Source organism: Pezoporus wallicus, unplaced genomic scaffold (genome assembly GCF_028554395.1).
Source record: "Pezoporus wallicus isolate ANWC-B61680 ecotype Strahan unplaced genomic scaffold, APGP_CSIRO_Pwel_v1 contig_9584, whole genome shotgun sequence".
NCBI classification, from domain to species: Eukaryota; Metazoa; Chordata; class Aves; order Psittaciformes; family Psittacidae; genus Pezoporus; species Pezoporus wallicus.
Genome location: NW_026640928.1, coordinates 403,930 through 426,387, shown reverse-complemented (window position 1 = coordinate 426,387; position 22,458 = coordinate 403,930). Strand labels below are relative to the sequence as shown.

General features: G+C 43.0%; 1 protein-coding gene across 2 annotated transcripts; it reads left to right on the top strand.

The window, feature by feature from the left end:
* The first annotated feature begins 6,556 nt into the window (after positions 1 to 6,556).
* On the top strand, positions 6,557 to 21,406 carry PPP1CC (protein phosphatase 1 catalytic subunit gamma). 2 transcript variants are annotated; one of them, XM_057421312.1, is made up of 8 exons: positions 6,592 to 6,673; positions 8,257 to 8,397; positions 15,892 to 16,023; positions 16,689 to 16,919; positions 17,905 to 18,009; positions 18,982 to 19,205; positions 19,670 to 19,804; positions 20,242 to 21,406. In XM_057421312.1, coding segments are annotated over exons 2-8 (918 nt in total). In that variant the 5' UTR covers positions 6,592 to 6,673; positions 8,257 to 8,396; the 3' UTR covers positions 20,332 to 21,406. The 2 variants fall into 2 exon arrangements, with proteins under 2 accessions (XP_057277294.1, XP_057277295.1); XM_057421311.1 differs by lacking the exon at positions 8,257 to 8,397 and having other exon boundaries at positions 6,557 to 6,673.
* Positions 21,407 to 22,458: the final 1,052 nt, after the last annotated feature.

Genomic DNA, 22,458 nt, shown 5'->3' with positions numbered 1-22,458 from the left:
AAGGGAGTGGGAATTCAGCAACAAGATGTAATGATATATTTGAACCCTAAATGCAGCCTTGAATAATCAGAGCTGTTCTGGCCACGAGGTGAATGCTTCTTCTAATAGTTTCTTTTCTTTGTAAATGTAAGAAACAGACTGCCCATGCCCACATTCTCTTTGAGGCAGAAGTTTAACATCAGCCCCCATGACCAGCTGGCTGACCCAGAGCTGATGCAATGCTGAAGTCTCACCCAATCCCAGTCTTGCACTGGGCTGAATCTCACCCGCTGTTCAAACATGTGCAGGGTGCTTGTTCTTACTGCAAACAAGGCTTCTGTTTTTAAAGGGCAGAAAAAATCATGTGAAGTAAAACACAGAGCGAAAGAAGGAGAAAACCAAGTTCCCGGAGAAAGCAGAGACTGGAACAAAAGTGGCAGGTTTCCAAGGCTCCCTGTTGTCCATAGATTAATGTTTCCAACTCTCCTGCCTCACCTGCCTCCTGACAGCATACGTGCGTATGGAAGCATTTACGTAAAAGCCCAATTTATTGGCTAAACCCCACTATTGTGTACGTTATCATTCGCAGCCCTCAGATTTATCACCACACTGAAACCAAAACACTTGTGATTTATCCCCAAAGACACCTGGCTGCAGACCAGTGTGGGAGAGAGCCTGGCTTCACCACTTTGGCTCCATGTGCTGTGACCCAGAGATGGGATTGCAGATACCAAGGTCACGTTGGCTTTAAACCAGCTCACAGCAGCACCCAAAGCACTGTGGGTCTGTGGTGAGCCTTGTCCACACCACGATCTCTCCAAGGGTGCCAGGGGCTTTGCCCAGATGAAGCTGCCCATGACATGGAGGAGAAACCATCCCAGAAGAAAGATATTTCAGGGAAAGCATCCTCTGGATGCAGGTGCAGGTCTGTTGAGCCGAGAACTCAGCTCAGTGCGACTCAGGCTGAGGATTTCAGATGAGTTAAATCCATTTCATACCGACTCCCTCAACCGGATAATTACCATCAATTATACAGGCTTGAACTCTGGCCATACTCTCCCAGGGACCTGGGAGATGCTGCTCTTGTAAGAAGCTGCTTGCCCAGGGGAGCCAGCACAGGACCACACCTGCTGGGACCAGACCTCATCCTCCACATTGAGCCTGGTTCCGAGGGATGCTCATGGCAGAGGATGCCCCAGAGCATCACAACGTCATACCCAAGCTGTGCAGACAAATCAGAAGGGAATGCAGGGATCAAAGGTGATTCCAGCCACAGATTCCTCCAAATCCTTTTGTATGGATTTTGACGCAACGTTATGTAAGAGCAGCCCAGCTCCTGAAAATGTGCCAGGCTCATGAGCAGCGAGGAGGAGGTGAGAATAGAAACAAATAAATAAGCACACGTGGCAGCTACCTCCACAGCGGGCCATGCTTTCAAATGCTGCCTGTGAGCAGAAACTCCAAGTGTCCAAGAACCAGCAGTGGGATTGGTCTCGATTTTTTGGAGTGTAAAGGAAAAACAAAACCTGAACCAGCAAAGCCACTGCCCTCTGAACACTTGTTGCATGTCCTACACTTTGGGAAGCCTGCAGGCACTTGCTGTTGGGATTTCCCATGTACTTAATCTGCATTTCAGAATCCCCAGTGGAATTAGGGAACCCCAGGCTGTGTGGAAGATCTCTTTCTTGCTCCTGCATCTTGTGTTAAGTGATGTCTCTCCCACTGGGGTCTGCAAAACACAGCAGCCCTTTGACCAACAGCAAATCAACAGACTTTCATCTTATTTCCATGTTCCCACTCCCCTGACAGCTCTCCTGGTCCTCCTTTTTCAACTGTTTTAATTAGAGAAACAGCTCATCCACGAAGCAGAGTCATGCTGGGGTAAAATCAGAGGAAGCAAAGGCACCTGTGTCCCAGGCTGCTAATGTGCATTTCTGGCCAATGCAATGAGGAACATCCACACAGTGCTTTCTTCAAGCCACGTGAAGCTGAAGCTGCACAAAAAGTCCCACTTAATCTTTCTGAGACCAGCAGATTCCACACCATGGAACAACCCACATCCCTCTGCAACCACATCCAGGCAGACAAAGGTGAGAGCCACCCTGCTCCCCAGCCCCTCTCCCCTCGCACAACCTCTCCTCACCATAAACCACCTGAGGGAGGGCTTAAAATGCAGTTTTTCCCTTTCCCTACCCATGAACAGCTCAGCTGAGCTTTGGTGGAGTGGATTGATTCTTGACCAAAGACAAGAAGACGGGAGCTCCTCTCCATCCCAAAGCAGAATCAACTGCTTTGATGATTCACCATGGCTGTTCTCCACCTAAAGTAGGACAAAGCTTACTTTAGCACCATTTCTCCTCTCTTTCTAAGTGACAAGGGATGCTCCTGTGTGGACAGGACACACGAAAATGTCTCATGTACCTGCTCTAGCTTTAAAAGTTGGATTAGTATAAGAAATCCACCAAGGGGGTGGAATGTGCTCTGTTTTCTTAATCCAAATAGCTGTAGCAGGAAAAATCCTACTGTGGCCACTTCTATATTTGAAAAAAGTGACTTATGACTTTTATTGGTAGTATTTTTGCCAGTATGAACCTTCCAAAACTCACCAATAGACCATGTTTTCATTCAAAACCATCTTTCATCAGAAACCCATGAAGTACATCTTTAAAAAAACCCAAAGGAAGTAGTAGAAAGGGAGGAAAGGCAAATCACACTTCTCACAAATCACATCAAAATAGCCTGTCTCAAAATTTTCTGAGCAAAATCTTTTCACATCTTTTATCAAAAATGTGATTTGAACAAACTTGAGATGGACTCGTCAGTGCTGTTGACAGCTTCTGCTGGTGAGAGATTGCAGACAGACGCCAGCTGCTGAGACTGTGAAACGGTTTGGGTAGAAATCAAGGTGTGCAGATACACCAGTGAGAAGAGTGTCTCCAACGGGAATCCTGCTGCTGGCTATCTGGGATGAGCCTTCATTTGGCTTCTGTACATGGTTTGAGGTGAAGCCAGAGGCTTGGGAGCAGCAGCTAGCCCTGAGCTCCTCACCACATCCCACACGGAGCAGCCGCCTGCCTGCAGTTTGCAGGGTTTGATGCTGGAGGGAGATCACTGCTCTGCATGTTTTGTAAATAAAATATGACACTAAGAAAACACCTGCCTGTGCGTCATCAGCTCCCTTCCAAGCAGGACACGGACCCCTCCATCTCCACATCAGCCTTGCGGCATGTTCCAGCTGCTCTTCTTTTGTCTGACAAATCACCACCGCCTACCCCAAATCTCTGCAGCACCTGTAATTTGAGGGTCAGCAAAACATTTTAGACATCAGAAGCAAGAAGGATGGAAAAAAAAACCTTTATCTTGATTGTAACACAAGGAAAATCTGGATGCAAACAGTAGGAGTTATGAAAACATTGAAATCGTGGCTGTGTATTGAGCTAGGAAAAATAACATTTGACCCACAAGTCACCCGCTTGTTTTTGCTGTGTTTGAACAGGCTGTGTAGATCTTTGTTTGAAATGTACACAAACACATTGGATTTCATGGACTTAGCAAATATGTAATCTAAGAGAAGGGGAAGTGTGGGTGACTCGCATTTCTTAGGATCCACCTACATACAGGGATAAAATAAGGGGATTTATTATTATCTGCATATATACAAACACGTGTGTATATAGTGTACATACATATTATTTTATACACATGGCTTATGTATGTGTGAGTATATATTATGTATATATATGTACAAAACAATAATGTATGTAGGTGGGTATTATATATATGATATATGTATCATTAAACACAGATTATGAACAGCTGTACAATAAACCAAGTGGCATGCGCATGAGATAGGGAGGACGAATCAGTGGGGAAAGATATTTTACATGGAGGTTTCCAAGGAACGTTACCAAAGCAGTGATTTATTTGCGGAATTTCAGGGAGGGGAAGGAGGAAAAGACACAAAGGTCTCAGAGCTGCGAGTGAGATAAACCGTACATCATCCTGTATGGAGCAAAGTGGAATGCAAATTGTAGACAAACAGAAAGGGGGGGGTTGGGGAATATAGGAACCACAGCTTCAAAATTACAGAATGCTTTAAGCTGTGTGCAGGGTTTAAGGAAAAAGGGATTTCCCTGATTGTTCCCCCTCTAGAAATAACTCATTGTTGTGAGCAACACCGGAGAACAAAATAGTCTTGCACATTGGCCTGGGAACTCGCATTAAAACATAGCGGATTCAATCCATATTGTTATGTTTTACCAAATCAGCCTCAGACTGTGGCTTCAGTTACTTGTTTGGGACTTTTATTATCAACTACATGAGGAATAAAATTATCCACAGTGAGAACAATCAACCATTGGAATAATCTCCCCAGGGAAGTGATGGAGTCCCCAGCGTTGAACATTTTAAATACTCAGCTGTACAGGGTACTGGAACATCGTGTCGACTGTGCTTTTGCCAAGAAAGGTTGGACCAGATGAATCTCGAGGTCCTTTCCAACCTGGTATTATGAGTCTATGAGTCTATATTTATAACACCTTGGCTGGGTCCCCTTTCTAATCAGAGAAGCCGGTGTGAGGCGAGGTTTGTTATTTCCAGCAGAGAAAATACAGGTTATTAAAAGATAATTTTGTGGTGGCATTTTAATATTTCTGGCTCATCACAGAGGTTGCTGCTGTAGAGTCCTTATTCTTTATACCCACACAGCAAAAACCTACATGCGACAGACTTTGTGCATAAAACCACAGCCCCCTTCAACCAGGACACCAAGTACTGGCTGTCACTGTGGAGACATGGTGGTGATCGAGGTGATGATGGGGCCTTGACAGATTTGCCTTTAGCTGTCACTTCTCCCCTTCCCTCGTGGCTGTGCCTCCTTTAACAAGAATTGACGGTGCTTTGGACCTTGATATGGTTCGGCGAGTGAGACATATTCTTTGCCCTCAGTAGTGTTGTTGGAAGAGCCAGACCTTTCTAGAAGTAGGGATGTACTTGGGAATTCACTGGAAATTGAATTCCCATTTTGCACCCTGGAAGATGCCCCATTTCCCAGAGCATTAACAGGAGCGAAAGGGACTCAGCACCCCACTAAAACATGTCCCTGGAGAAGGGATAACAGCTGAAGGATAAGACGAAGATCTTTCCAGAAAGGCCAGGGTGGTTCCTCTGGAAACACAGGACACATTTCCCTTTCGAAATAACGCAGCTAAGCCCAGGGGAACAACTTGCCCTGCAGAATTAAGAGAGGATTTGAAGGAGAAAGCAAGCATTTGGTGCAAAAGAGCCCCGGGGGGGGGTGTGGGGGGGCACTCCCCAGGAAGGTGCAGCACAAAAATAGATGTAAATCTGCAAAGGCTGTCACGTTGAAGTAGATCTGAAGTAACTCTATTGTCTTCAACGGGGTTACTTCGGGCTTACACCAGCGTGACTGAGATTAGCATATTGGCTTGGGCGTGCTCGTCATGATAAGCACAAGGGGAGGCGAGCGTTGAAGCTGGGTTTCAGGTAAAATCAGTGTCCTCTTATCGCCTTCCTCCTGCGTTGAGGCCTTCGCTTTATCACCCCTCCTGAGCTCAGCCTCTGCTCCGGCCCCACCACGGCAATAACTGGTACGGATGGATATTGGATAACAGCTGGAATCCACACAGGGAAGGGAGGAGGCTGACCCAGCCAACCCCCGGCAAATTAAAGGAGGAGTAAAGAAAGCAATTAAACAATATTCAACCAGAGGGAAACCGAACAGCGGGGAAGGCCCGCACGGCCCATCTCCCTTGTAAATGCAATCCCGTTTACGAGCAGAACCTCATTGTAATTGCCTGCCCCTAAGCTGTAGCTACACATAGAATAAAAGAGCAAAGCGTGAAGTAAAAGTGCAAGATGCTCTTGAAAGAGTGGGCTAATTTCTCCACCCATCGGGGATTCCAATGCCCTGTATGTTTGTTGCTTCAAGTGTTTGCAGAGAAAAAGCCACATATCTGAACTTGCTCAAGCCATGGAAGCTCCCATGAGGGGCACAGCAGTTGCAAGCGTGATTTTGGTGCTGTCTATCCCCGTTTAGGCTTAAGGAGGCGGTTGCTCCTCTGAAGGGAGAGCACCCCTCGCACCAAGCCACTGCCTCGTGACTTGAGGCAATGCTACCTTGGAGCAGACACCACGGGGAGACAGCGCTGACAGAAGCCCGGCTGGCACCAAAGGGCCTCCCCGCCCGCTCCACAGCCAGGTTCCGAGGCACCAAACCCCGTAACAGCCCTACAACCCGCAGACGGCAGCGCTGCACTATTTCACCTCCCGTGAGCGGAAGGATTCCGCGAGGGCGGGACGCGTCACGCTCCGTGACCCCGCCCCGCTCTTCCCGCCCGGCCTATAAAGGGTTTCCGGCGAGCCGCGTCGCGCGCGTAGTATCCGTGCGCCGGCCGAGCTCGCTGAGGGGGCGGCCGCCATTTTGTTCAGAGCTGGGTCTCTGCTGAGACCGGCGGTCGTGGGGGGGGGGCGGGGGGGAAACGAGGTTGTGAGGGAATAAGGAGAGCGGGGAGGAGAAGGGGAGAAACAAGAGAGAACAAGGAGAGAAGTCGGGTCGGCCAAGCAGCGAGCGGAGGGAGGGGAGCCGCGGGGAGGGGTCCGCCCGGCCGCTGAGAGGCGATGGCGGATATAGACAAGCTCAACATCGACAGCATCATCCAACGGCTGCTGGAGGGTGAGGGTCCGGGAAGGCATGGGGCGGGTGGCCGTGGGGTGGGTGGCGGCCGTGAGGCGCCTCCGTCGTCCCTCTTCAGCCGCCGCTGATGCACCGCGTCCTGCCCGCCCGGTGGGGTCGGGGGACCAAAATGGAGGGGCTTGCCGAGGCGCTTTGTCTTACCGGGGCTCGTCTCCGCCTCCCCCCCGGGCGGCTCGGCCCTTCAGCCCCAACTTTTCCCTCAGTCCGTGTGTTTCCGAGCTGTTCCCTGCTCTCTGATCCCTTCTGCGCTCCCTGGTGCAGTGTTGGGACCAGCCGGCTGCCGCTCCTTCTCCTCCCCTGCAGCTCTTAAGGAGATGCTTAATTTAGTATAATTTTCGTAGGAAAGTGTTTAAAAACCCCTGGCTTTTTCTCTTGTCTTCCACGCATGCACATGGGGTCTGTGCTTTGGCTGGGTAGTTGTGGGGCTCTGGAAATAAGACCTAAAGAGTCTGTAGAAGCAGGTTTTGAAAAAGTCTTGAGATTTGTATGGGTTTCAGGCTGTCGTGGGTTTAGCTTTGATGAGCTGCTTGCGTTAATGCTACCATTGGGATTTGGCTCTTAATTTGTAACATATGGTGGCTTTTTAGGTGTGCAGAGAGGGTTGGGTTTTGGTGTTTCAGACAGTCTGTGGAAGGGCTTATTGTCTTGTATAGTTAGGGCTTTGGGTTGGCAATACTTGCTTGGGAATTTCTTAAAGGAAAAACTCAGAAGTTGCAGGGGATGTCTTCAGCATCATTCCTTTGGTTGCAGGGGTCAGCACCATGCTAGAACTGTCGGCTGATTGTAAGGCAAAAGGCGGAGAAGTAGCCGGTGGCGAATTTTCTTCTAGGCATCAAGGAAATTCATCATTCAGGGAAGGAAGCTAGCCTGAGACAGCCTCATTTCACATATGGCAGGGCAAAGCATCTCATCTGGGCTCAGGCTTGAAGAGCTGGGTCAGGGATTTAACTTCTTTCCATTTGGCATGAAGTCATGGGATCAATTGGGTTGGAATCTGAGATGTTGCTGAGACAAATGGTGAAGAAATGTCTTTTGGCTGTATCGCACCCTTTCCTTGTAAGATGTGGCTTGTGTAATAGCTTTGATAGCAAAAGGGCAGGCAGAGGAGCAATAGTGCTACTCTAGAAATTACTTGGAATTAAAAATCCTATAGATGCATTATGGGATTATTGAGCTTGAATAAGTAAAAGTAAATGGGGTTTTTCCTCTGATCTGTGGAGGTTTTTGCTTGTTACCAATTTAAGCTTCCCTGGTTTAAATTATTTAAAGGCTTCCTGTCATAAATTTAGACCAGGATTTTCCTAAAACTCTACTAGTGTGATTTGTAGATCCCAGGTCCTGGATGTCATATGATTGATGACATATTAATACATGCTCAGCTGCAGGTATTAATTACAATTATTATTTGATATCCCCTAGTGTAACTAGTGCAAATGATTAATATCAAAAACATGGAACAAGATAATCCTGGGAAGAGAATGAATCATTTTGAATTATTTCTCTTGTTTAAAGTTTCAAAAGTAGTGTGATGTACTGTGTCAGTGTGTTCTGTTCTTACCCAGCTTGTTTCAGTATTATACATTTGGAGGAGATGAGCGTTCATAAATCAGGCTTCCAAATGTTTCCTGACAAGATCTTCTGAGAGATGGTTCATGCAACGCAAGGTGTTACCTGAGGTTGCATCAGCTGCCAGAACTCTGAAAGTAATGTTTTTCTTCTATTGAAGCTGGGATTTTGGATGCCTTGAGGCAATGATTGTCTTTTGATATTTAAAATAATTACCAATGTTAGTAACCTGTGCTAGTGCTTTTTTGTTGCTTAATAAATGTCTGTTACAAACATCTTTGCCAGACAGAGTAATGATTGACCTTTGTGGCAGTCTGTCATTTTTATATCTTCTTTTCCAAAAAGGGCAAAAAGGTAATGCATTATAGCAACCACTGCAATTTTGAGTGGTAAATTGTGTAAATTACTGTGCAAACATGGTTCTCCTCAGTTGTTTAAAATGTACTTCACGTATTCTTTCCCTGAAATCATTAAGGTCTGGCTGGGGTAAGTGATCTGAACCTCCAAGGTGGAGATTTGCATTGTGCTAAATAGAAGGGGAAAAAAAAGTAAAGTATGTGTAAGGATTCTTACCCTATAGACATTTGGAGCAAACAAGAAAGACTTTTTCACTGCAGTTCTGGTAGAACAACTGCATAATGTTAGTTACCCAAACTGGTGTGCCTCTGCCACAACTCTGTTAAGAGTTTCGACCTTTATTTGCGTGTAAATTAAAACCATACTCAAGCATGAAAACACTGCAAAATCTGCTTTAATAATCAGCTTGCTCACAAAGTTGTCCAAATCCTTATGCAGGCTTTAATTTTTAGAGCAGTATGGTCTTTCATTAGAGCTGTCGTTAAACTGTATGCTTTTTATAACAGTTAACTTTAGGTGATTTTGCTAGTAAAATAACAAACTCAAGTGTTAGGAGGTACTTGATGAAATACTTCAAATCAGTGAGAAACTACAGTCAAGTAGGTATTTGTGGTTTATAATACGCCTTAGTGTTGTGCTGTTGGAAGAGATCAAGAGAGCTTCGCTGGTAATAAGTCTGGTCTAATGGTCAAGATGAAGTGAGGAGTGATTAATGAATTACTCTCACTTTTGTTCTTAATACAGGGTATTAATAATGTGTTTGTGAGGGAGGTTTACTTGTTTTCTGTCCTGACTTCTCTGATGAAGTGATACTATTCTTACTTTTCCCCCAGATAGTAGATACTCTCCCACCCACATTAGGCTAGTTAGCTGAAATTATTAGTTTGTTCTTTAAAAGCCCTGGAAGTGCCTTTTTAGCTTCTCATTCGAAGGTAAATATTTTGAGTCTTTCTTGCTCTAAATGTTAAGAGTACAGAGCCATTTGGCTTTGAAATGTCACAAGAAAACATTGTTCTCAACCTTGGAAAGCCATTCAGTAAAAACATTGAACATTCTGAGCTTTTTTGTTGTAATTGAATTTATACGGGATGTTTTACCGTCTTTACTAATGAGGTTTTGTTCTGCTAGGAACAATCTTGAGTACAGGTTGTCTAATCATGTTACTTTTAGTAACTGTACTAACAATTTTCACAAGAATAAGGCTTTTAAGGTATAGTAAATGACAGTGTCCTTCACTGAGTATTGAAATGGTTCTGAAGTGTCCTTAATAGTGGATAAAGTCTTAAATACTTACAGAGCTAACTCACTTTACTGAAATAAGAAGGGACAAAAGTAAGAGCAAATTACTCTCCTTCTAGGAAGAGTATTGTAAGACAGCAAGTTGATGGTTCTGAGTTTGCAGCTGTGTGTGGCTGCCAAGTCAGAACTGCCTCTAGACTAGAAGATGCTAGAAAAGCTCCCTGTAAGATGAAAAATCAGTGACATTTTGTATGGTCATGGAAGGGGTTCCAGGAAATGGCAGAATTCCTGCTCAGCTCCAGGTAAAAAATGAGTGACAAATCCTGAGATGCCAAGTATAAGCATGGCTTCCTTTCCGCGTCATGTCAGATGGTGTTCCTGACTTGAGCCCCTTATCAGTTTCCTTCATCGGCTGTGTTGGCAGCTTTTCACAGATAAGCGGGGTCTGGTTTGAAAAAGGAGCTGATAGTAGTGTAACTAGAAAACAAGATTGAAATGCATTAGTCTTACCATGGTAACGATAAATGACAGGGTAAAATAACACCATTCAGCATACCTAACTGGAACCAAAGTTGAAATACGCTTCTGAAAATATTTTCTGTGCTTCAGCCTCTGCTAATGCTATTAAGTGAAAACCAAATGATGAATGGAGGCTACTTAGGATAAAGCCATGTGAGGCTGGAGTGATGGTAGCCATTCTGAAAGCTAAAATCCTGGTTAATGCACTAAAATCAGCAAAAAGACTCTAAATCCTCAAACTTTTCTGTTTACACACCCACAGATTTCTATTCCTGGTAAAGCCTGTTGTATAGCTGTCAAGGAGATATTCTCTCTAATTTGCTTTTAATGGGGAAAGAGGATCATCCAGTTATTAAAAATAGTTGAACCAAAGAGTCTGGGTAAACTTTTGCTGACAACAGTGAGGGCTGTTTCTTAGAAATGCAGTTTTCCTCTGATATTTTTTTGTTACATGTTCCACTAAATACAGCACTCACTGGGCTGAAGGGTCACTTGCTATTCAGCTTCATATACTGCGATAAGTGCCTGTGATTCTCACAGTTGTTAATATGAAATGTGTTCGGATTTTACTTGAGATGGGTTGGGGTGCTCTGATAAAGTTTCTAATAGGCAAGCAGCACTTCTTGACCTCAAATAATATAATTTTCTGTAGTTTGTAGAGCTTCGTGTTAGCCATTTCCTGCTGTGTTGCAGCAGTTTATAATAACAGGAAAAATGGGAGCCCTGCGTTCAGAAGACGAGGACTAGATTCCTATCAGTGCTGTGGATTCAGTCACATTCTGCATTTACATCTCAGTCATTAAAGTGGAAGAATTTGTTATCTCTGAGTATTTGTGATGAGTGTGTGTTTACTGCATAGCTCTCTCCAGTGTGGAAGTAGACTACAAGATGAGAACTTGTCAGTGATGCAGAATCTTCTGTTTGATAATGCTGCTGTGAACTTTCATATTAAAAAGTAGACTACAAATTTCTCGGTTTAGAGGCTTGGACACTGAGGAGTTGCTTTTCAGTTTCACTTTTCAATCTAAAATGATCTGATCAAAGTTGGTAGTGCCTGCAAGAAAGGAAAACCTTTTCTACATCAGCCACTTTCAAGTTACTTTCTTTCATGCCGATGGTGCAAAACTGTCATAAGGAGCTGCTAAAAGTAAGGTGAAAAACAACCTGCAGTATTTTTGGAGATGTCTCTGGGATTGCAAACATCTTAATGTAAAAGGTGGTAAAATTGAGAGATCTGTTTAGTAGCCAAAAATGAACTGACCTCCTGATAGACGATTTTCTTTAAAACATTTTCGGTACAAGTATTTAATTTTGTATCTCAGTTGACAGCTTTTCAGCTGCAGCTTTTCATGTAATACAGGAAAATGAGATGTATCAATGAAATTTCCACTATTTTTGAGTTCTCTTTTTGAGTACTTCCCTAAGCATATGTCCCTTTCATGTTAACCTTGAATGAGGTAATATAATCAGTTTTATAATATCATTTGCCTTTGTTAAAGGGTTGTGTGGCACCAAGCAGAATATTGGGAAATGCTTGTGATTGGATGTGGTGCAGAAGTCTGTTGTACTCTATGTGCATGTGGTCTTCCGACTGTTGTACTCTCTAGATCCCATAGTTCTTAACCTATTTATCTTTCACAAACAAATGTATAAAAGTTATCCTGGGTGTCAAGCAGTGTTCTAGCTCCTGGCAGCTGCAGCTATGTTTTGTACTAGCTCCATTTGCTTGCACCAAGATGTCAGGGGTGCTGTAAAATTCTTGCTGCTCTTCCTTTTATTTTCCCCTGTCTGCTGGGGTGGCTGTAGCACTGCGCTCACCTCTGTGTAATACACTTATTTTAGAGCTGGTGTTGTTTGTTGCTTTCCTGCAGTTTTCCTCCTTGTCTTGGAAAGCAGTGTTAATTTTAACAGTTGGAACCCATGTTCAAGTCAGTACCTCTGCAGGCATCATCCAGGTTCCATGAGTGATCCTTTCTGGAGTCTTTTCTGTCCTGAGGAGAGCTTGTTTTTCCAAAACTTCTCATACTTGTACAGTGGAAAAGGTTTGTTAGAAGACTGCCCAGACTGGACACTGAAATTAAAGCTCTCAAAAAATCATTTTTAAGAGCAGTAGCATCTCTGAAAGAGGATGTGAATAAACTACTCTTTGGAAATAGTGCAGCAGTATGTGGAGACCAGGCACAAATAATGTATTACTTGAAATGGGCTGACTTTTTTTCTCAGCTGATTAATCATTAACTTGTTCCACTGCAGTTCCAGTCTGTTGTTTGAGAGAGGTTATTGTTTATGCGTTGAAAGAACAAATGTGCGAGTACAGCCCCATTGGCCTGCTCTTTTGACTTTATGACCAAGCTGCCAATTAGTATTGTACTTGTCTGATGTCTGTGAGCTGCTTTGGTTTGGTGCAAAGCAGAGAGGACAAACTAAACACAACATATTTTTCATAGTATATTATTTTTGCCTCTCTTAGTGAGATTAAGTAATGTGAAGGCTCAGAGAAATCTTTCTAAGTCCTAGAGACTGAACAGCCTGCATTTCATTGCAGATTAGAAAATCCTTGCACTAAAAATACAGATTTCTCAAACCAACATGCACTTCTGCATATTTGGTGCTTCTGAAGCCAAAAATATTTTTTCTGAGCTTCTCAGGATATATAGGTCAATGTGAGAAGAAGTTGAACATGCTTATTTCTTCTGTGCCCATTCCATGTTGGATGAGAGTGGTCTAAATGTCATTGGCAGGCAGTGTGCTACAGAGCTGAATCAGATTGTCCTGTTCTTCTTTCATCCTTCTGGTGTCTCTGCTAGTGAGCTTGTGGACTGCAACAAAGCATCATTTTATCTTGTCAAGGTTTTCTGCCAGTAGGTGACTAAAACTGCAGGAATATTATACTGGTTAAGTGAAAATATATTAGAGAAGCAAGGAAACTTGTATCTGAAAACAGTTTCCAGATTTCATTTAATCTTCAGCAGAAATGAATGCATATGCTTTATTCATGAGCTTTAGTGACTCAGTGCGTGACACAGTCCATATATTATTTTATACTTTATGGATGTGCAATACAGAGTTTGGTTTTAGCATTTTCTAACAAGACCAAGTCATAGAAAGTTAGATTTTTCAGCTTTTGAGAAAGCTAAAAACAAGTGTAGTGTATTATCTCAAAACCAAAGCTGAATTGTAAAATTGAAAAGCAGGGGAAATGTTAACATAATTCAGGCAGCTGGCCGCTTGATGCTATTAATTTCTGTTCCTTATTGCTTCTGGATAGTTGGCATTTTGAGTAACTTGCTCATTGCTTGGGAGTGTTTGGAAAATTACTGTATGGATGAAAAAATGATTGTGTGGATGAAAAGCCTCATGCATGATAAGCTGCTGTGACAAAGATGTAACTTTCATTTATATGCTCCATTACTTTGGATGTTTTAATGGAAGACATGAAGTTTAGTGGTAATTCCAGTGTTGTCATGTAATGTCAGAGCTGAGTGATAATACACAGGCAGTGAGTAGTGAAGGAGCATGTATTGCTTGAAAGATAACATTATGAAAGCCATGGCTTTTGACCTACAATTAAGTTAATACGACTGTTGGTATACATTGTAATTTGAACTAAATTTTAATTTGAAGCTTGTTTGAGGAAAAGTCTTGTGGTTTAGGGGGTTGTCCATGATTCTGTAGGGCAGCCTGTGCCACCGTGACCAGTACTTCTGGGAGTCAGTGTACGGGCTGGAATTGTGGTAGGAATGCTGTAAGTGCTGGTAGAAATTGCATCCAATGACACTTGATTTTATGGATGGATATTACACAAGCATTATTTTATTCTTGGTCTAGATAAGATGTATGCTGAGTCAGCAGTGTTTCTACTCTTAATCAGAGGCTTGCATAAAAGTAGGAAGCTTCTGTGCTAATGAGGAATTGTAATGCCTTTGGAACACAACAGCTTTTGTTCTTACTCTTCCTAAAACATGCCCCCTGCTTCCCCACTTTTCCTCTTGCATTTCTCTCTTCTTCATTCCATATAGTGCAAGGCCCGAAGTGACAGTACAGATATTTGAGTCTGTAGCTTCCAGATTTCTCGCTCTGAGGCTAAACAGTATCAAGGGAGTTAGACTCTAATGGTATCTGGAAGGTTATTTAGGAATTCGGGAAGGTAATATTGCATAGGTTCTTGTATTTGAAAGGGGTCAGGGGTTGTTGCTTGCTTTTTTTTGCAACTGAAGACCAAGGTTTTTTTGGGTAAGAGAATAAATTCTTCAGTTTCAATGCCATCTGAGTTGTGCACAGTAAGCCCCTTAACTAGGCAACATTTCCAGCAATGCTTCTGTTCTGGAGGTGTTGTTAAGAGTGTTTCAGGCATCTGAGGCTGAAGTTCTGAGGTCATTTGGCTTTGATGCAGCTCAGCCAATGGGTTATGTGGTAGAAGATGACTTTGCTTATTCCATAATCTTACTGGAGCTTGGAAGAGGTTTTTATTGCTTCAGCCTTATCTGTACTCTGTGTTGTTACTGGTTTGACACCAAATAAAAATAAGCTGTACCAGTAATGGCATAAACACCATTTTTATTTAGTCTTATCCTAACCCTGATAAAAGCTGCTGCGTGGAACTTGGCCATAGGTAGCGTATTGCTGCCATAGAAATGTCCTTTGTATTTCTGGGCAACAGAAACGGGGCATGGGGTGATAGGTAAATGGAGGATAAGCTGTGCTGGTGGCTGTAGAAACATGTCTGGGTCAAACTGGTGTCCTTGTTGTCCATACTAGGACAGAAAGCTTTGATAGATACTAAAGAGAACCAACTATTTTTGAATTGTTTTAGTGGGGGAGAGTGGAGCGTTAATGGAGGGGGTGAAGGACTGAGGGAAAAAGTAGTCTGAGGCTGGGAGATAAATGTCCTACTGGCTTGTCTTTTACTGTGCTCAAAGGCAATAAGGAGAGCTGTTTTGTCATTGTGATAAAAGAATATTTCCTTATGTATAGTTCTGACCTTCCAGTCATACCCTTGTTTTTTTTTTCCATGGCTGCTAACTGCATTGTAGAATGGGGCAGTACAGTATTGGTAGTGCAGCCTTGTTTAGATACTGTTTTGGGCAATTGTACAAGCTTCCCTAAACTGTCATATATTTCAGCTACCAGGTTGATGATTAAATGGGAGCCTTCCTTTTCCCATCTTCAGATGGCTTTCCAGAGAACAAGTGTGTAACTGCTTCAGTAAAAAAAAAAAGTCTATATAGTCTCATTGTCCAAGATATGTTTTATAACTAAAAGGACTAAACTGATGCTATTTAAAATGTGGCATTTAATGGGGGAAGTGTCAAGCCTTGAATTCTGTTAAAAGAAAGTAACATACAAATGAAACAGAAGACGCTGCCCTTTCTCTGGTGACAAGACAGTGCAGTTTCACCTCAGCAGACTGATATTACCCTGCTGTCATCTCATTCTGCATTGCAGTGGCATTTAGTCTCTTAAAATAACAGCAGGGTTGTTGATTTTGATAACTGAGTTCTGACTCCTTCCAACAGTGCGAGGATCAAAACCAGGCAAAAATGTCCAGCTTCAAGAGAATGAAATCAGAGGATTGTGCTTGAAATCCAGAGAAATCTTTCTGAGTCAGCCTATTCTACTAGAACTTGAAGCTCCACTGAAAATATGTGGTGAGTGCTGTGATCATGATTTGATACCTGGGCAGGGGGCGTCAGGTAAATGCAGCTCTTAAGCAGAGAACAAATGCCGAATGTTATTTTCACTTACTAACAGCAAAACTGATAAAGGATTGTAGCAAAAGGAAAAATAAACCCCTGCTGGATGTTTAGGGGTTTGGTTTCACCATACTTGTACACAGTGGTGTTCATTTTGCAGCACTTTCATGTCCAGTTATGCTAAAAGAATGAAGAATGTCAAAATGAAAACCTCAATAAATGCACTTTTAAAAGCTTCCAGTATTTTATCCTATTCCAACACTGAGGGATTTACGTCAGATTGAAGTAGATTGTTTAGTATTAGACACCGGTTGTCTAAAATTGAGTTAGATGCAACTGAACATACAGTTGGTTTCTCAGAATCTTGACTTTGTTTTCCAAGTGTGAGTATTTCTAAGTAGCTACATACATCTTAGGGCAGTTAACCATTGTGTTACATAGATGCCAGACTTCAGAATGTAATCATTTTATATCCAGTAAGATAAACTGATTTTTAAGTATGTTGTATGTCACTGCAAGTTTTTCTTTTCTGAAGCATTGTTCCTTTGTTCTTTCTCTAGAATCAGACAAAGAATGTGGCAAAGGGTCACTTACATATCATTTCCAAATAATCTTTGCAGGTGATATCCATGGACAGTACTATGACTTGCTTCGACTCTTTGAATATGGAGGCTTTCCACCAGAAAGCAACTACCTGTTCCTTGGTGATTATGTTGACAGAGGAAAACAATCTTTAGAAACCATTTGTCTTCTATTGGCCTACAAAATTAAATATCCAGAGAATTTTTTCCTCCTCAGAGGAAACCATGAATGTGCCAGCATCAATAGAATTTATGGGTTTTACGATGAATGTAAGTAATAGATGTGTGCATCATCATCTGGGGATGATGATGATGATGCTGTATACTTGGGTGAAGTTAACCTGAAGAATGGGCTGGTGTTTACAGTGGTTATGTTACAGTGATTGCAGCTACTTCATATTAAGACCTGTAATGTTTAAAATAAACATGGCATTGCTACACAGTTAATGTACCAGCGCTGTCACTGCAGGGTGCATTGGTAGACCTTACCCTAACATAAGAAGCAGTTTTATAATGAAGTTGGAGTGTATGTTCATGTTTCAAAGGATGTGACTTAATCCAGATAATGTGGAGGAGATAAAACTGATAAATTAATTGTGCAGTGAAGCATTCTCACAACTTGCATTATGGGACAGACTTGGCTTGTAGCTTACAAGATGTACACTCCATGTCTCATTTCTCCTTCAGTGAGGAAACAAAGATGTGTGGTATTTCAGAGTTGACTCCTTGGAGATTAATCACAGGCTTAGTCATAGGTGGCAAATATGTTCAGGGTTCATGTCTGTTTGGAGAGTTGTCTTGAAAGTAAAACTGTAGTAGTTCCAATTTTCAGTCCTGTTTCTTTGCCTGGGGAGATTATGTGGTACAGCAGAAGAAAATCTGCTTTCCAGGAACTGCTGTTTTCCCTTAAAGAAAACAGTAAATGGCAAGTTTTTCCAAAATGGATCAAATTCTCCAAGGGATAACTTTCTGAAGCAGAGTTGGGACTGGAGAGTCTGGCTACCAGCAGTGGGATGTTGTTCTGTTGTCAGACCAGTGCTGTCCTCAGAGCTGCTTCAGAGCACTCTGCCACACTGAAAGAACCTCTGCAACTTTCTTCTGAGCAGTGAAGTGCGTCAGTGGGTATCAAGAGATAAATTGTGTATAGGCTTTAATGCTAACTTTTTGCAAGCTTTAGTAAACTTAAGGCTGTTAGGTTGACTGTAGTTGTGATGGAAAAGCATATTGACTGTTTTTATTCCAAAATGTCTTCCAGGTAAGAGAAGATACAATATTAAGCTGTGGAAAACCTTCACAGATTGTTTTAACTGTTTACCAATTGCAGCTATTGTGGATGAGAAAATATTCTGCTGTCATGGGGGTGAGTTCCTTAGTCAGTACATAAGAAACTAACACTCTGGTGTCAGTCATGGCAGTTTTATGTTTACGTTGGTGAAGCTTCAGAATCTGGGGGATTTTTTTCTCTGCCTTGGTGCATGCTTGAGGTAGGGTTGAGCTGGATTAGTGTCAGTTTGGTGAATCATTGAGCTGGTAATTTTGTCACTTCAGACACAATTATCTGCTTTTCCTTTTGTACCAGAAGGCACACTGAATAGCCTCTCCTTTTGAGTAAAGAGTCATTGTAGGTTTTTTTAGGCTTGCATGACTGGGAGTTTTATGTGCATTGTGAAAACATGGTTTTTCGTAGAATCGAAGAATGATTTGAGTTGGAAGGCACCCTTAAAGATTGTTTAGTAGAATCCCCCCCTGCCAGGGCAGGGACATTTTTCACTAGACCAGGCTGCTCAAAGCCCTGTTTAACCTGAGGGGTTTGGAATTTCATTTGTAGAAGTGGGCTCTGTTATGCCATGTGTTACCTGCTTCATGCTGCTTTTCAAAGTAATGAAATACATATTGCACCTTAAATGTTTTATCACTTGCATGTGCCAAGAAATCTGTATCAGTGAGAAATGGTATGAGGTCTGTTTGACACTGTATTTCATCTTGGCAGGCCTGGTGGTTAAAATGAACCTACCAAGTGGTTTCTAGTATTAATGCCTCTTATTTAACAGCTCTTTTATCAGACACTTACAAAATACTACAGTGAGATTATAGTAATCCTGTAAAATGTAGAAATGACTTTGCTTATCTTGATTCCAGTAAATAATCTAGTAAATGGACATATCCACAAAGCGACTTGTCTTCTGTTACAAAAGCTTTAAAACGAAAAGCAGTTAACAGTGCAAGTGAGTTATGTAAAATCAGTTTGAATACAGATCGGTTTTGTTTTAAAATATTAGCTCAGTCTTGAGAGCAAAGTTGGATTAAGCTCTGAGCTGTGTGTGTCTTACAGGCCTGTCACCAGACCTTCAGTCAATGGAACAGATCAGACGAATCATGCGCCCCACTGATGTACCAGATCAAGGTCTGCTCTGTGATCTCCTGTGGTCTGACCCTGACAAGGATGTCTTGGGATGGGGTGAAAACGACAGAGGAGTGTCCTTCACATTTGGTGCTGAAGTGGTTGCTAAATTTCTCCATAAACATGACTTGGATCTCATATGTAGAGCTCATCAGGTATTCTAGTTTTGTACATTAAACTGTAATTTGGGTCCAGAGGGATCTGAGGTGCTTACCTGGTCCAACCCTACCCGCACATACTAAGTGCAAAACAAACCAGTGTGAGCCTGAGTTGCTGAGGATCTTACATCTGCAAGGGTCAAGATTCCACTGTCTCTGAGCAATTTGTCCCAGTGTTTAACAACCCTTGTAATGAAACTTTTTTTTTTCTTAATACATATAAACTGTTGCTGGATTCCTGATTCATAAACCAGACTGTCTTGAACCCAGCAGAATCCTGGTTTTCTCATTCTTAATGAACTCTGAACCAGGTCCTGCTGTGAGTTTCCTGTTCCAGTATGAAGGTCTGGAACTCATGTTCCTTAGATGTAGCCAGTCTGTCAGCAGCTGGCTTGATTAAAACAGCTTTGCACTTTGGCAGGAAGTTGTTCAGTCTTAATATTTCTGCTTTCTCCCTAAAGGTTGTTGAAGATGGGTATGAGTTTTTTGCAAAAAGACAATTGGTAACTCTCTTCTCTGCCCCAAATTACTGTGGAGAATTTGATAATGCGGGTGCCATGATGAGTGTGGATGAAACTCTAATGTGCTCTTTTCAGGTATGGTATCTGAAGGTTTCACCTACTGGTTAGCGCAGTTACACTTTAAATTTGTTCTGGTTAGAATCACTACTTCACTGTTACAAACCCGTGCTGCTTGTTTCAAATGGATCTTTACCAACACGTAAACAGGGCTGTGCTTGCACTTACGTCTTCAACGATGTGATAAGCCCATGCTGATGTGAGTAGGTGAGCTGCTTTATGCTGGGTTTAAATCGTCCAAGCAGAGCTCTCAGCTGTCTGCCTGCTTCCATTGGCGCCAGCTCAGATCAGCTGCTCTCAAGCCCTTGTCTGAGCTCTGAGCAGGAAACACATTTAATTCCTGGTGTGCTGATGACTTGCTCAGATGAGCTGTACAGTGCTTTTACGCGTGAGTTAATTGCTTGCTGGTAAGAGAGTTAAAGCTTTGTGCTAAACACCTGAACTATCTTTTTCAGATTTTGAAACCTGCAGAGAAAAAGAAGCCCAATTCCAGCCGACCTGTAACACCTCCCAGGGGCATGATCACAAAACAGGCAAAGAAATAGTCACTTTGGCACTGCCTTGCTGGGACTTGTATCATAGTATATAACCCCCATTTTTAACACTGTCATGTGTACTGTTCAGCTTGCTCAAAATAGATAATGTGTTTGTGGTTTTACTTTTGATTTGATGAATGGCATTTGCTGGTTGTACCAGCAAATGAAAGACTTTCTTTTTCTCCCTCCCAGGAAGAAAGTTTTAAACTGTCCTTTTGCTGGTGTTACAGCTGTGCTCCACAGTGTCCCACATTCGGGGTAATCCTACAGCCGACTTCCTGACCTGTACAATGAGTAGTGTAAATGCTTGTTTTCTTCTTTAGGATCTAAAGAGGGCACTGGTGTGCTGTGAGAGTAGAGATTTGTTACTGTCAGAAATTACATACTGTTTATACAGACCACTGTGAACTTTTTTTTTTTTACATTTTTTGTTTTAAAGGGATTTTCTTTTAATGTCGTGTCACGTACACGTTTGTTTCATTGCTGTCAACATTAGAAATAACCTTCAGCCTCACCAGGCTTGCTGGGATGATGTATATTTAATTCAGACACTCCCCCCTCTCCGTACACTTCCAATGAGAATTAAAGCCATCATTTTAAGTGTTTGTGTCTCTTTCCTGAAGCCAAAGTTCGCTTTGCCTGTGACCCACCTCGCCGAGCTGGCAGGGCTCTCCTTTCATCCCACCTTCCTCTTGGAGACGGAAGGAAGTGCCGACTCAAAATAGCAAGTAGAAACGCTGTGCTGTTGGTCCTGCTGTGCTCACAGTGAACACGTTTTTGTACAGTTCCCGTGTGGTCGATCGAGTGGAGCATTTTCCAGCGGCGGCCGTGTCGGACGGACGGGAGCTACGGAGGTGGCTCTGGATCTGCCAGAACGGGGTTTGTGCATTTTAGCCTAAAGACTTTGTTCTACGAACGTAGACAATGGCTTGGGAAGCCAACCAGGGGCGTCGATCTCGATCTCCAGTTTCTATGAATCTCTCACAGAATCTTGTTTTTTAAATACTGTTAATCTTTTTTGGACGGATAACAGTGTACAATACCATGTAGTGAAAATCACTTATTAAATGAAGAAGTTGTTAAATCTTCTCAGTGTCAGTTTATCACAACATAAACACTCCTGCTCCCAGAGGATGTGACTTAGAGAAATAAATTTTTCTGGAAACCCCCACATTCTTGGTTTGGATTTGTGTGAGCTACCAGCACTAGAGATGTGTGCCGGGCACGCTCGGCTGTGTTCAGCTTTCTGTGGTTTGAGTGGGGTTGTTCACTCAAGTACTGCTCTGAGAAGGTTGTAGCTGAGGATGAGACCCATTTCCTCTGGTTCTTAATTAAACAGTGAAGGAGGAACCACTGCCAGCTGTTTTGTGGCCAGGTTTGGTGTGCCCTAGCCAGTGTGGGTCATGTCGGGGTGAAGGGTGAGGTGTGATGTGGGCTCCGGGCATCTCACTCCTCCATTTGCCACTTTGTGTGCCTGTGGAAGACACTTTACGAGTCCAATGAGGTAGTGTGCCTGCTGCTGCAGGGGGAGATTGGGGTGAGCCACCAGTGCTGTTCTGGTGGCCACTGGCGAGTTTCCCCTTGTTTCTGGACAGAGCTGAGCTTTCCTGACAAGAAAAGCAGCCCCCAGCCCCCATTACTTTAACGTAGTTCTCTACCAAATCCAAAAACATTTTTCTTCCTCCAGGCACCTTGTCCCCTCTACAGCTAATAACCCAGCTCTTGGTAACTTCTGATGAGCTTGTTACATCAGGTTTTGGTGATTGCCTGTCACAGGCTTCCTTACCACCTTTTGCCCTTTAAATCACTTCTGTGGTTTTCTTTACTGCTCTGATTTTAATCCCTCCTAGTACAATAGTCACCTGCATCTCTATAGATCTAGTGATAATGGAGCACAAGTGGAAATGGTTTTATGTGACCTGTGCCAAGGCATGCATTAACCCATCTGCAACTGTTCCCCCCCCCCCGACTGCTGTGCCTGTCGCTGTGTCACATCTTCCTCTGCGACTTGTTTCCTTCTTCTCTCCTCAGATGCGGTTTCAGTGACACGCGCCTGGTCTGGGCTGCGTTCCCTGGCGCTGCTCCCGGATCACGGCTGCTCGGGGTGAAGGAAGTCCCATGGCAGTGGAAGGTTCC